This window comes from Rhineura floridana, chromosome 7 (genome assembly GCF_030035675.1).
Source record: "Rhineura floridana isolate rRhiFlo1 chromosome 7, rRhiFlo1.hap2, whole genome shotgun sequence".
NCBI lineage: Eukaryota > Metazoa > Chordata > Lepidosauria > Squamata > Rhineuridae > Rhineura > Rhineura floridana.
The window spans coordinates 147,644,445-147,659,950 of NC_084486.1; the positions used below are offsets into that span (position 1 = coordinate 147,644,445).

The 15,506-nt window shown below is 43.0% G+C and overlaps 1 protein-coding gene across 1 annotated transcript in view; it reads right to left on the reverse strand.

The window, feature by feature from the left end:
- The window catches only part of DIS3L2 (DIS3 like 3'-5' exoribonuclease 2), a 322,655-nt gene that overhangs the window by 116,881 nt on the left and 190,268 nt on the right, over nucleotides 1–15,506 (reverse strand). Inside the window, 1 exon segment of the mRNA XM_061637537.1 lies at nucleotides 2,569–2,681. Within this exon segment, the coding sequence (XP_061493521.1) occupies nucleotides 2,569–2,681 (113 nt within the window).

A 15,506-nucleotide genomic window follows, 5' to 3' on the forward strand; every position in this document is an offset into this window, starting at 1 on the left:
CGACAATCTTGTTCCCATCATTCAACTTGGCGACCTGCCCTCTCTCACTCAGTTTGAGGCTCATTCAGACATCCAAGAGCAGGCCCTCCACCAGTGGCCTGTCAATAGGGTGGAGCCATGCTAACAGGCTGATGGCTTCCATGGCCTTGCGCCCTCAAGGCAGGGAGCAGACACACAGGCTTAATCACGGGGTGGCCTCATACACTGAAAGACACTCAAAGGAAACAGGCAATTTGTTTATGAGCCAAGAGTTTCTGCTCAAGAGTTTCCTTTCCTTTTTCTTTTTGTATCAACACTTCCATGAATTCAGACTTCGATCAACTCTTTATTATTCAGCTTGACGTTATCAAAATATCAACACCCTGACAACCTGCTGGTGTCAGAAGTGAACGTCTCAAGGCCCTTGGATTCAACATGAAGACTGGCTTCCAGTTCCCATCTTTGATCTCCAGTATGAAAGCGGACCAGTAAAATATTATAGGGATTTATGGCTGACCTTCCCCACTCAAACTACTTCACAACTAAAACAACACGCAGGGACATGCCAGAAGGGAGAAAAATGTTTAGGTTTGCCTGCTTTGTAGAACCTGATACACTCATCGCTAAGCCTTGCACTTTCTCAAAACAAACCATTACCCTTTTGCACAACTCCTCCTTCTCTCCCAGACAGGCAAGTTCAAGAGAATTAGTTATGTTATATCTATTTGCTTTCTTTGCAAGGAGATTTCCCCACTGCCACCGCCGCCACCACCATCGCCACTGCAACATTAACCTGGCGCAGCAACACTACCAAAGTCAAGCCTAGGTTTCTCCAGGGCTTGGTTACCCATCTTATCCCCCCCTATATACATATTAAGGGGTCAGAATAAAGAAGACTTGCATTGCAGGATACACATTTCCCCACTTAAAAACAAACAATTGCCTACTGCTGAAAGGGTATTTCCTATTTTCTACTGGTGCCCTTTGGGCTAAGCACTCAGCTTGGGTGCCCTTTCCCTGAGAAGAAGCATGGCTGATAATTGTGTTTCTTCACCTGACAAGCTCTCCTAGCTGATGCCCAAACGCTGTTTTGGACAAGAAAAACAATGCATAAGCTGGTGCTGGAGCTCTGAATTGAAGGATTCCATTACATTGTTGTTCCTCCTTTGTCTTCTTCTTTCCTAAATGCAGACTGTAAGCTCCATGCAGGTAGACACCTTTTTTATTGCTTATGTTAGGGCCCCCCTGCACCATATATTTAAAGCAGTATTGTACCACTTTTAAACAGCCATGGCTTTCCCCAAAGAATCCTGGGAACTGTAGTTTTCTGACAGTTGTTAGGAGATCCCTATTCCCTTCACAGAGATACATTTCCCAGAGTGGTTTAACAATTAGTCCCTCTTCCAAGGGAACTCTGGGAATTGTAGTTCTGCTAAGGGAATTTGCATCTCCTAACAACACTCAGCACCCTTAACAAACTACACTTCCCAGGATACTTTGGGGAAGCCATGACTGTTTAAAGTGGCATGATGATGCTTTAAGTACAGTGCAGATGGGCCCTTATTCTATAAAGAGCCAAATTTACTAATAGCGCAATTAATAAGAAGAATAAAGGATAAAATCAGCAAGAAGCAAAACTTGCCTATTCAGATGGGTACCCATGTTGGATTAAACACAACAAGAAGTCTTGTGGCACCCGAAAGACTAACACTACTTTATACAATGCATACTTAATATACAGACCTCATTGTCAAATTCTGCACCAATTGCACCGGCTACCAGTGTACTTTTGGGCCCAATTTCAAAGTGCTGGTAATAACCATTTAGGCGACAAATGGTTTGGGACAGAGTTACCTAAAGGACTGCTTGCACCTGTAGGACCCTACCCATAATCTAAGATCTGTGCCTAAGGTCTCGCTTGTGTGGCTACTAATGAAATCAATTAGGTCGGCAAGCACACAACACAGTCCTTATCAGTGGTGGTCCCACAGTTGTGGGACTCTCTTCCAGTTACCATGTGGCTTGGCCCCTTCACTTCTGACATTCCAGAAGTGCTTAAAAACTTACCTTGTTACTATTACCTTAAGCAAATTGTATTTGCCTTAACACTATACACTTTCTCTATATTTGCCTTAACACTTCATATTCTGCCTGAAAGTTCCATTGCTTTTATTTCTCTCTGTACATCACTGTGTGGAGGGCTGGGCCCAGAGAAGCGACTAATAAATAACTGGGATAAATGAATAAATAAATAAATAAATAAATAAATAAAAAAGCCACCAGAGGGGCGGGGAACTTTAGCAATGATAATTTAAATAGGATTTAAACAATCCATGGAGGATACAGACCTGCCAACGGCTATTAACTATGACCGTTCTATGGAACTTCCTCATTTGGGAGCAATGGCAGTGCATCCTATCATCTTTCTTACAAGCGTGATAACAATAGAGCAAACGAGTTAATGTCACATGTGTCCAATTTCCACCCAGCATCTTGGCAAAAGAACATTATCTGTTAGGACTTGAAGACAACAATCAGAAGGGCATTATCTGTTTGGGTTTTGCTGAGGGACATTAATCTTAATTTCACCTTCTGCACAAGGTAGACGCTTGTGGCCCTCTTGCTAGCCGTTTCATCCAGCACCGTTTCTTCCAGCACAAAATAGCTCACGTCTGCAATGTGAACGCCCACTTCGAAGTTACCTGAAATGGCAGAGAGAAAGTGAATTGTCAGGCAGCTGGTGGGGAAAGGAAGCAACAAAATACAAACAAATGCAAGGTGCTTCTATTCAGGAGGTTTGAGATTCTTCAAACGGGAGGAGCACTAGATTCTCTGCGGTACTAAGGGTTAGACACTTGACATTCACACTTATATATATTTATTTATTATTTGATTTATATCCCGCCCTTCCTCCCAGCAGGAGCCCAGGGTGGCAAACAGAAACGCTAAAAACACTTTAAAACATCACATGAACTCTTCCAGTTCCTACTTCCGACTGCCAAGAGGAAGAGTGGCCACATGCCCTACTTTTACAGAAGAGCAACAAACAAAATCCACAGGGACCCCAAACCCAATGAAAATTACACAACTAGCCTCTTCTATTAGAGATACCACGCATTTATATAAGAGGTAGAGAGACTAATAATCATGCAAGTCTTATGATGTTGAATGTCAACTTCCTATAATCAACTCATTTGAAATGTGGTGTTGGAGGAGAGTTTTGAGGATACCATGGACTACGAAAAAGATAAATAATTGGGTATTAGAACAAATGAAATCAAAACTATCACTAGAAGCTGAACTGATGAAACTGAGATCATCATTCTTTGGACACATAATGAGAAGACATTGGGAAAAACAGTTGTTGTTATGTGCCTCTAAGTCGACTATGACTTATGGGGACCCTATGAATCAGTGACTTCCAAGAGCATGTCATGAACCACCCTGTTCAGATCTTGTAAGTTCAGGTCTGTGGCTTCCTTGATGGAATCAATCCATCTCTTGTTTGGCCTTCCTCTTTTTTTACTCCCTTCTGTTTTTCCCAGCATTATTATCTTTTCTAATGAATCATGTCTTCTCATTATGTGTCCATAGTGATAGTGATAGTTCTGGTTTCATTTGTTCTAACACCCACTTATTTGTCTTTTTTGCAGTCCATGGTATCTGCAAAGCTCTTATCCAACACCACATTTCAAATGAGTTGATTTTTCTCTTATCTGCCTTTTTCACTGTCCAACTTTCACATCCGTACATAGAGATCGGAAATACCATAGTCTGAATGATCCTGACTTTCGTGTTCAGTGATACATCTTTACATTTGAGGACCTTTTCTAGTTCTCTCACAGCTGCTCTCCCCAGTCCTAGCTTTCTTCTGATTTCTCGACTATTGTCTCCATTTTGGTTAATGATTGTGCCAAGGTATTGATAATCCTTGACAAGTTCAATGTCCTCATTGTCAACTGTAAAGTTACACAAATCTGCTGTTGTAATTACTTTAGTCTTCTTGACGTTCAGCTGTAGTCCTGCTTTTGTGCTTTCCTCTTTAACTTTCATCAGCATTAGTTTCAAATCATTACTGGTTTCTGCTAATAGTATGGTATCGTCTGCATATCTTAAATTATTGATATTTCTCCCTCCAATTTTCACACCTCCTTCATCTTGGTCCAATCCTGCTTTCCGTATGATATGTTCTGTGCACAGATTAAATAAATAAGGTGATAAAATACACCCCTGTCTCACACCTTTTCCAATGGGGAACCAATCGGTTTCTCCATATTCTGTCCTTACAGTAGCCTCTTCTCCAGAGTATAGGTTGCGCATCAGAACAATCAGATGCTGTGGCACCCCCATTGCTTTTAAAGAATTCCATAGTTTTTCATGATCTACACAGTCAAAGGCTTTGCTGTAATCTATAAAGCACAGGGTGATTTTCTTCTGAGATTCCTTGGTCAATATGATCTCTGGTACCTCTTCCCTTTCTAAATCCAGCTTGGACGTCTAGCATTTCTTGCTCCATATATGGTAAGAGCCTTTGTTGTAGAATCTTGAGCATTACTTTACTTGCATGGGATATTAAGGCAACAGTTCGATAATTACTGCATTCCCTGGGATCCCCTTTCTTTGGAATTGGGATGTATATGGAACGCTTCCAGTCTGTGGGCCATTGTTTAGTTTTCCATATTTCTTGACAGATTTTAGTCAAAATTTGGACTGATTCAGTCTCAGTAGCTTGTAGCAACTCTATTGGTATGCCATCTATTCCCGGTGATTTGTTCCTTCCAAGTAGTTTAAGAGCAGCTTTCACCTCGCATTCTAAAATTTCTGGTTCTTCATCATATGGTTTCTCCGTGAATGAATCTGTCATCCTGGCATCTCTTTTATAGAGTTCTTCAGTGTATTGCTTCCATCTCCCTTTTATTTCATCTCGGTCAGTCAGTGTGTTCCCCTGTTGATTATTCAACATCCCTACTCTTGGTTTAAATTTCCCTTTCATTTCTCTAATCTTTTGGAACAGGGCTCTTGTTCTACCCTTTTTGTTGTCCTCTTCTATTTCTATACAGTAACTATTGTAATAGTTCTCTTTGTCCCTACGTACCTGTATTGTTGCATTTAGGGTTCTGACTGTGTTTCTATCTCCTTTTGCTTTTGCTTTCCTTCTCTCTTTAACCATTTGAAGAGTTTCTTCAGTCATCCATTGAGGTCTTTCTCTCTTTTTAACTAGAGGTATTGTCTTCTTGCATTCTTCTCTGATAACGCCTCTGACTTCATTCCATAGTTCTTCTGGTTCTCTGTCAACTAAGTTTAAAGCCTCAAACCTGTTCCTTATTTGATCTTTATATGCTTCTGGGATGTTATTTAAATTGTATTTTGGCATTATGATTGCTTTGTTGGTCTTCTTTAGCTTTACTCTGATTTTTGATATTACCAGTTCATGATCTGTACCGCAGTCTGCTCCTGGTCTTGTTTTTGCAGAAAGTATGGAACTTCTCCATCTTCTGCTACCAATTATATAATCAATTTGATTCCTATATTGACCATTTGGTGATGTCCACGTGTACAGTCTTCCTTTCGGTTGTTCATAAAATGTGTTCGCAAGAAACAAATTATTGGCTTCACAGAATTCAATAAGTCTTTCTCCTGCTTCATTTCTGTCTCCTAGGCCCCATTTCCCCACAATTCCTAATTCTTCTCTGTTCCCTCCTTTTGCATTCCAATCCCCCATGATTTTCAGCACATCTTGTTTTGGTGTGTGATCAATTTCTTCCTGTACTTCTGTGTAAAATCTCTCCAATTCCTCTTCTTCTGCATTTGCCGTCAGAGCATAGACTTGGATGATGGTTATGTTGATAAGTTTCGCATTTAATCTCATTGATATCACTTGCTCAGACCTTGCGTTGTAGCTCCTAATTGCTCTTGCTACATCACTTCTCACTATTAAAGCAACCCCATTACTTCTTAATTTCTCATTTCCTGCATAAAATATTTTGTAGTTGCCTGATTGGAAATGTCCCATTCCCGTCCATTTTAGTTCGCTCACACCAAGTATTGTAATGTTTATTTATTTATTGCACTTGTATACTGCCCCATAGCCAAAGCTCTCTGGGCGGTTTACAGAGTTCCATTTCTTGCTTGACAATTTCTAACTTTCCCTGGTTCATGCTTCTCACATTCCATGTTCCTGTTGTGTGCGTCGTACAACTCTGGACTCTCCTTTCGCATCTGTGCGCATCAGCCTCTGGGCTTCCTTTCGGCTTTGACCCAGATGCGTCATTAGTCACAGCACTACTCGTACTTATCCTTTGTTCTTCCCCAGTAGCTTGGTGAGTGCCTTCTGACCTGGGGGTCTCATCTTCCAGCACTATCTTGTGTTGCATTTTGGATACTCTGTTCATTGGGTTTTCATGGTAAGAGGTATTCAGAGGTGGTTTACCATTGCCTTCCTCTGGATGCATCTTAGTCTGGTGTTTCAGCTTGGACCATTCTGCCTTGGGTGCCCCTGCTAGGAGTCCAGCCTCGTGGTCTAGACTCCTGACTGCATTGCTCTTAGCTTCTTCAACACTCTCAAACCCCCTCACCATGTTAAGGTGTGCATCCGAAGAGGAGGGGGAAAAACAGAAGGGGGTAGAAAAAGAGGAAGGCCAAACAAGAGATGGATTGATTCCATAAAGGTAGCCACAGACCTGAACTTACAAGAGGTCGCTCTTGGAGGTCGCTGATTCATAGGGTCACCATAAGTAGTAATCGATGTGAAGACATATAACACACACACACACCTTCCTATATATCTCCACACCATGTGAGGCAGCAAGGTCCATCATTGCATACAGTTTGGTTTCTCATCCGTCAGCTAATCCACCTACTCATTTTTAATTGGATCTGTTGGATATTGTTTTAGAAAATAACTATTTTTTATTTGACACTGAGTTTTTCTTTCAAATAAAAGGGGTCACTATGAGTAGTCTGGCAGAGCTCAGTACTGGCAATCTGCATATGACTGAGCTTCAGAATATCATTATTTTAAACTCTGTGCAAAATCCCTCTAAGAAATATTTCAGATATTACGGATAATACATAGATGATATTTTCATTTTATTCTCCAAGATATCTCAGGTTGATGGATTTTTTGGCTGGATCAATTCTGTCAATAACAATATTCATGTCATATGAACCTATGGAAGATTTCATTTTTGTTTGAGTTACAACCATAACGCTGCTCTTTGTGAGAAAGGGCATACTAAACTCACAGATAGAAAGTCATTATTACATTGTCTGAGTAATCATCTTAAGTGTCTGAAGAATAATCTGCTGTATGGACAGTTTTTATGTTTAAAGAGAAACTGCACATTAATCAAGTTTAGACATCTCAGACTGATCAATCTTTCAAGATCTACACAATAGGGGTTTCCCCAAACAGGTCATTTTAGAGTCCAGGTTAAGAGCAGATAGGATCAGCAGACATCTCAATCCAACAATAAAACACTAACATTCCTTTGAATTCAACAATTTAGCCTATAATATCAAACACACTGTATATAACACTGGCATATTGTTCAAGGCTTGCCAGTGTGCCAAGAGTTTCTTATGTGGGGTTCTGCAGAACCCCGAATTTGCCAGATAAATTAGTCTGTTCAGATATTATTCACAAGGAATCTCTTTTAAGTGGTTGAAAAGTTTTTATCTTGTTGATAAAAATATGTTCTGAAATCTTTTGCTTCTTGCAACTCAACTTATGCTGTATTATGTGTTCATGTTCAAAATTATATGTTGATCAGATCATTGAGAATAAATCAGCATAAGTTCAACATCTGTACCAGAAATCTAGAAGCCCCATTAACCATGCATTTTCTGGAATGTCATTACAGACCTTCTGATTTGTTATTATTTTATTGCTTTAGAAAGAATTCATCCTATTCCATACAAAAGATTATCCTTGGACTTGTTACTTTTCCAAAGAGAAGTATTTTGGATACACAGCTAAAATTCCATGTCCCCCGCTAGTTTAAATGACAAAATGGATTTATCCATATTTCTATAAGCATTGTCCTGACTCTTATAAGAATAATGGATGTAAATACATGGAGCTGTATTCAACTACCTTTTACTCACAGTAGACCCACTTAAATTAATGGACCTAAGTTAGTCATGTCCATTACTTTCAAAGGATCTGCTATGACAAACAGTTAGTGGAATACAACCCCTGTTTTCTTCTTAGTAGCTCTACCCATGAGTAATTGTTCTACTCAAGTGTAATAACCATTTCTGAGAATCTCATCTGTAGGCAATACACAGATAAGCAGCTGATTTCTACCTTCCTTTGTAAGACCCCAGCTATGTTACATCTTGTGAGCAGAAGCAGAAGAAGCATTGGTTTTACCAGTAGCAGAGTCACCCTTTTGACATATTTTAAAACTTTACCATTGGACTGTAGGCTTGCATTATTACGTAACACACATTTTCTATGCTAGAAGGATCCACAAAAACTAAATAATCACTTTTATGCTATAGTCTTTGCCACCCTGGGCTCCTTCTGGGAGGAAGGGCAGGATATAAATTTAATTAATTAATAAATAATAAGCAACTCATTTGAAATGTGGTGTTGGAGGAGAGCTTTGCACATACTATGGACTGTGAAAAAGACCAATAATTGGGTGTTAGAACAAATTAAACCAGAACTATAATTAGAAGCTAAAATGATGAAACTGAGGTTACCATACTCTGGACACATAATGAGAAGACATGATTCATTAGAAAAGATAATAGTGCTGAGAAAAACAGAAGGGAGTAGAAAAAGAGGAAGGGCAAACAAGAGATGGATTGATTCCATAGAGGAAGCCACAGACCTGAACTTACAAGGGTGGTTCACAATAGATGCTATTGGAGACCACTAATTCATAGGGTCGCCATAAGTCGAAACTGACTTGGAGGCACATAACAACAACAAAAAGCAACACACCCCTGGTTGAATAGCTTCATGGATAAACATGGAATAACTATATCAGGTATTCAATTTATAATGGTATTTTACTTCTTTCTTAAGTTTTGGATCCCATTTAAATGGGTGGCATAACTGAATGCATTATACTTAAGACGAACAGAATTTTGTAAAAATAAAGATTAACACAGCTTTGAAAAGTCATGCAAGAGGCTGGAATGGAGTCTACAGCTGACATCTTTGAGAAATTCCCCATTTCATTCTTCAACATGTACAGAGGGCAACTGGGACACAGCACACAGTTAAACTCAGAGCTTGGAAAAGTTTCTTTTTTTGAACTACAACTCCCATCAGCCCAATCCAGTGGCCATGCTGGCTGGGGCTGATGGGAGTTGTAGTTCAAAAAAAGTAACTTTTCCTAGCTCTGGTTAAACTATGGAATTTGCTTCCACAAGAGGCAGTGACGGCCACCAACTTGGATGGCTTTAAAAGAGGGTTAAGACATACATGGAGAATAAGGCGATCAATGGCTACTAGCCATGATGGCTATATGCTCTACCTCCATGGGTGGAGGCAACATGCTTCTGAATACCAGTTGCTGGAAACTGCAGGAGGGGAGAGTGCCCTTGCACTTAGGTCCTGCTTGGCAGGCTTCCCATGGGCATCTGCCTGGCCACTGTGAGGACAGAATGCTGGACTAGATGGGCCATTGCCCTGATCCAGCAAACTCTTATATTTGTTTGTTTATTAAATTTATATCCTGCCCTTCCTCCCAGAAGGAGCCCTGGGTGTCACCTCCTCCTTCTGGTCAGCAGATGGGCCCTACTTCTGACTGCCAAGAGGTAGAGTGGTCATATGTCCTCCTACTTTTACATAGGACAGTCCTTCATTTGAAAGAGTCTTCTGTTTCAAGGGTTCAGGAAACAAAGCGCATTTCTGTTCTCTGATTCTGTCCTCTGTACATGTAGAATTTTAGTGCCCTCCTACGTTTGTGCCCATCTGTATGTAACCTCCTGTGTTTCAGATTCTGCCCAAAAGACAGCAGTGCTAATTCCCATGTCCTGCACAAGAAGGAATTTACCTTAGGCAAGAACAAAGGAGCTGATGTGAACATCACATGCACTGGTTTCCAAAATTAGCAGAGATTGCCCTCCACTCCAAACATCCCATGGACTGAAGAAAGAGCCACAAGGAAGAGCTACAACCTGGAGCAAGAGCTGAAGTGGACCCTTTGCAAAAGGCTTGAGCAGGAAAATCATCAGTGATGTGAGAACCCAGCTTATTCCACCACCAACCTTCCCTCACTGTTTCAGTTGCCTACCAACTAGTGGAAGGCGACTATCTGAAGTGGGGAGACTCTGCTACTCACGGTGGTTCCCCATGCTTCTTAGGACCCTGGAAGATCAGGGTCCCTCCAAAATTATAAGGGTCCCTGTTTCAGATAGCCTCCTTCTATGAGTTGGACATGGTGGCCGAAAGGAGGCAGAGCTACTGTTGAGGCCCAGCTTCCCCAGGAGGGTCAGGGAGGGGAGCTGGTCGAGCCTCAGCTTCCCCAGTTGGAGCGGGGAGAGGAATCAGAGGTAGATGAGGCTTTCGTGGACAGTGAGGGAGGGGGTGTAGTTGACAGTCTGCCAGTGCCCACGGACACTTCTCCCGCCGAAGCAGACCTCGCTCCACCTACAGACACCCCAACAGAGCCGTTGGGGGATGACTTGGCAGGCGCGCCAGCTCCACCCCCGCCCCCCCCGAGGACTCTCCGCCTGGCACTTCAAATGCTTCCCCGCCTCCTGAAGCCAAGCCGGCACCTATCGAACCTGTACTGTCAGAGAAGCCAGTGGAAGCGCGCGCCCCGTTGCCCCGTTAGAAGAGGGTCGGTCAGAAGGTGGACCTTGGAAGGAGTCAGAGGTTACGAGCGAAGACCTTCCCTACTTAAGGCGGTGCCCCCGATTCGGGTGCTGTCAAATTTCTCCATACGCTGCAGAGCATGCTTAGTTAACATAGTTAGCATCAGCAGTGAGACAGACTAGTTAGCTCTATGAAAAGCACTGCCTTTGATGTAAGAGTTACTCTAATAAAACAGGAATTATTACTAGTCTCGCCTCCGTTTCCACTGACGGGCTCTGGGCAGGACAGCTACCCACACTCATCCCCACTGGTCCTCCTCAGGCATTTACATTTTCCTAGTTGTAACCCCTGCGTAAAAGCTAAAGAAAGCAACGAATAGAGGTGAGTTCTTCAGTCCTACATGTTAACAATCTACATATTGTGTGTGTGTGTGTAAGGATGTTGCTGCTGATTATTAAATTGGTTCTGCTAAATGATATGCACACCTTCACATGTATCTTTGCAATAACTGTATAGTGGATCATCTACGGCAGCCTAGTCCGATTCAGTTGTTGCATGGATATTCACACGCAATGAATGAACTTCGGATCATTAAAAACTGTACAAAACCAGTATGCTGTTTCCCTCTAATCGGCCCTGAGAAGGGCACGTGTTGGACATTTGGATGAAATCTCCCAACGTCTCTAACCCACCCCCTTCATTCTCACTAGACTTGCCTGCTGAGAAAATAAATAAAAAAGTGTGAGGAGAAAGAAGGAACGCTATCCCACAGCTAGGGATACATTCCACAAGACTTCAGAATGCTAGGGAGGAACTGTTGCAGGCTGAAGATCAAATGGGCCACCTCTAAAGAGCACCTACAATCACGTCCAATTATTATGACAAGCCCAGAAAGCTCTTCTACGGGGAGACTGACAGGCCGAGCCTGAAACTACTTAGATGGCAAGCCTTAGACCAACTGTGTTAACATGACAAGCACTGAGAGCCAAACAGTTGCAGAAGGCAAGGAAAAAGATACTCTTCTTGAAGTTTATATTCTAATATACTCACCCTGCAGGGCAAATATTGATGGAAGGAAAAGGAGATGGTCATTACATCATGGCATTAATCCCCAGCCTAATCTGACACCCATGCTCCTACAGATATAAACTTTCTGTCCTCTGTTGCATGAGGTAACAAAACGCTGAAGCCGCCAAGGAAAACATGCTGAACAAGGGTTCATTGATGCTCAGGATTCCCATCAGAGGTTCTTAAAGTGAAGGGGCAGCCCAACATCTCTGCCTTATCTATTATGTAAATTTGTGTATGCAGAGATCGTCAACGGTCTGAGATGCGTGTGTGCCAGTGTGTGCGGTTACCTAAGTGGCAGGCTTTTACCCTGCGTTAGGATCACTGAGACTTACGACTTAGTAAAATAAGAAAAGCTACTTTATAGAAATACATAGTAGATAGGAAAGGCATGCCTAGTTCTAACTCAGTTGGAGGCGCAATGCGCAGATGTGGGTATTGTCTTCATGGCTCAGGAGGGAGAGAGCAGAGACTGTCTCCTCTCTCTCAGAGAGTCGAAGAAGAGAAGAGTGGAAAGGGAGGAAGGAGGAGGGGCAGATAAGCTTCCCTAAGTGTATCAGTCTGTGACGGAAGAAGTCAGTCAGAGCATCACAGGTAAAGGTAGTCAAGCCTAGCCAGCTGGAGGACCCTAACTTTATGGTGCCCCCCCCAGGTGTTGTCGGACTCCAGCCAGCATTGCCAATGGCCAGGGGTGACGAGGGTTCATTCATTAGATCCCTTCGTTTAATTTGTATCTCGCCCTTCCTCCCATAGGAGCCCAGGGACTACAAACCATCTGGAGCGCAATATGGTGGCAATCCTTACCTTGAAACCACACACACACACAATCAGTGCTATGGGAATTGCAAGACACAGCTCAGAAATCTTTGTCACAAGGTCTAAACTCACCATCTTTTCCCCTCTCCCCGCCACAGAGCAGGCACAGACTCTGCACCAATGCCACTCGTGCACATTTCCTGTGGCAGAGCAACTTTGCCAGATCACACTGGGCTTGGGCTCCATGGTGAGACTGCACCTTGGTGCCGAGCCAAGAAACAACCAGAACCTTGAAGAGTTTTTTATTTTTGTCCAAAGAGATTCATAGTTATGGAAATTTGACCTGTAGCATCTGTTAAAAGACAAATGGCGAGGCCTGGTTCCTGCTCCATCGGGGACAGGGTGAAATGAGACACGTAAAGCCAAGGTCATCTGTAGCCAACAAAAGCAGGTCCCCGAGTTGTTCAGGCTGGCAAGGAACCACGAGCTGGACGCTTTCGTAGGTGTCAGGAAGCAGCACCTGATCCACTCTGGCTTACTAATGCGAAGAGGCTTCCTTGGTTGATCTCCTTACAGTTCCCTTCTTTGGCCAGAGCTCAGCAATGGCACACAGATTGAATCTGCCCGCAGCACCTCCCAGTTTGCCAGCTGAAGGCCAACTGTGGGGAAAAGATGTTTTGAGCATCTACCATTCTGGAAGACAGGTCAAGCTTGAGATTTGCACCATCCACAGCATCAGGTCAACTGTTGAGCCCAAGGGTGTTGAGCCCAGCCTCCCTCCTGAGGAGGGAGAAGGCATGAGTTGCAGGCGCCTCAGCCATCAGCGGGCATGGACGATCCAGCTGTTGTTGAGTCTAGCCCAGACCTTGAGAGAGAGAGAGAGCTAGCCGCCCCGCCAGTTCCCATGGATGGCCCTGCCCCTCAATGAGACAGCGCTCAGCCATTAAGCACCCCCACGGAGCCGTTAGGGGAGGATTCCGAAAAAGCAGTAACTCCTCCTGTGCCAAGCAGTATCCTAGAGACACCCGACACTTCCCAGCCCTCTGCTTCCCCGCCTGCAGATGAGAACCCTGTTTTGTCAGATGAGCTCATGGAGACTCGCCCCCTCCCTTCACCATGCTCACTACGTAGGGAGAAGCGGACAGGGCAGAGGGCGTGTGTGCGAAGGAGTGAGAGGTTACGCTCCAAGACCTCTCCTATTTAAGACTGCCGCGCTGTGAATGGGGCGCTGAGTCAACTTTCATCACAGGTTGCAGAGCATGTCTAGAGGGTAGTTAGGGACTTGCAGTGAGTTAGCATAGGATCTTTTCTATGAGGCGCTCAGCCTCTGATGTATCCATTACGTTAATAAAGCAAGAGTTCCTTGCACCCTCGTCTCCGACTCGTGGTTCCCACTCTGAACCGGACATCAACTATTCTCTCTTCTTCTGTTACCCAATGCCACTGCTGGCATCCACTCATTTGCAATGGCCGTAGGACTAGCTCATGGAACACAGGACGGAAACAACAGGGAACATAAGAAAAAGATACTCCTTGGAATTAAAACACCAGTTCTGTTAAGAGCCAATGAACAATGTTGCTCAGTCAGTGCTCCCAAAGTAAACTGGTTGTCCTGCTGGTTCTGTCGGCCAAAGCTCACTTGAATCCTTTCACGTTAAAAAGCTTTTCTGTCTGCCATTAATACTTCAATCACATGCAATTTTAGAAGTACTGCAAATGAATTAAAAAACACCACATTCCATCACATCAATACAACAAACCCAGCCCAACTACCACCTTAAATTAAAATCTGAGATCAAATCCTTAGAGGGTGACAATGCATCAACTCTAAGGCTGGGCCAAATCTCCCTCCTCTACCCCCTCTACAAGAATTTTAATAACACATTTGATGCCGCTTCCTCTATCAGCTACTACTTCAGCACCAAGTCATTTCTTCTCTTTTTCTTAATTAGGGCCAAAGGTAATCCCCAACCAATCAGCAATCACATAGCAAATGGTATGACATCACTACTCCACAAAGTCCATCAGATTTGACCACATCATGACATCACTGATGAAAAGTCAACTGAGAGTGACAGCAATGCCTCCTGGAATATTTACATGGGAGCTCTCAATCAATCAAGGACCACAGAATGAACAAGATATCCTTGAGGGCAAATAAACTCAGCTGAGGGACAGCACGAGATGGCAATGAAAATGAATAGGCAAACATTTCACAGTCACTGTCGAAAATTATTTAATATTCCCTAAGCAGTGCCAAAAACATACCCCCAAAATAGTGAGTAGTTTTGTCTTAGCCCTAAATCAATTCCAATTTCATATTTAAACTCACAATGATTGAAGTTGAAAATGGCATCCATCCATTGGAACAGTTTCGCCCCATGTTACACATGATTATACAAAGGGGCTTGCTGAGGTCTGAAAAAGAATCTAGTGGGTTTGAGCCCAGTCCAGGATGCTGTGCGTAACCTCAATCCTACAGGGCAATTGAATGAGGAATGATTTATAAAATGCACCTATGAGAAGAGTTTAAACCAAGCTGGGATTTCAACTTCTCCACTGATGACCTCACCTCCCTGAACAAAAACAGCCTGGAGAACTCAATTTCCCTTTATTACCGAAGAAACAATAACAGTAAAATAGGGCAAAGGAAGAGAGAGAGGAAAGGTCTCTCAATCTGTAAGTACTCAGTCAAAGTTGCCAACGCAGCAATCTGAATCAAGTGCTCACTCTAGGAATGGGGAAATCAAGAGTTTGAGTTTGTGTGACCAGCATGAGGGAGAGGAGGCGGAGGAGACAAGATGAAACACCCTGGTGGTAAATTCACATTTACCCTCCTAAGCAACTTTTTTGCCACCCAGACGAAGACAGGGAAAGAAAGCAAATTAACCAGTTCTATGAGAACAGATACTTGTGCTGGGAGGTG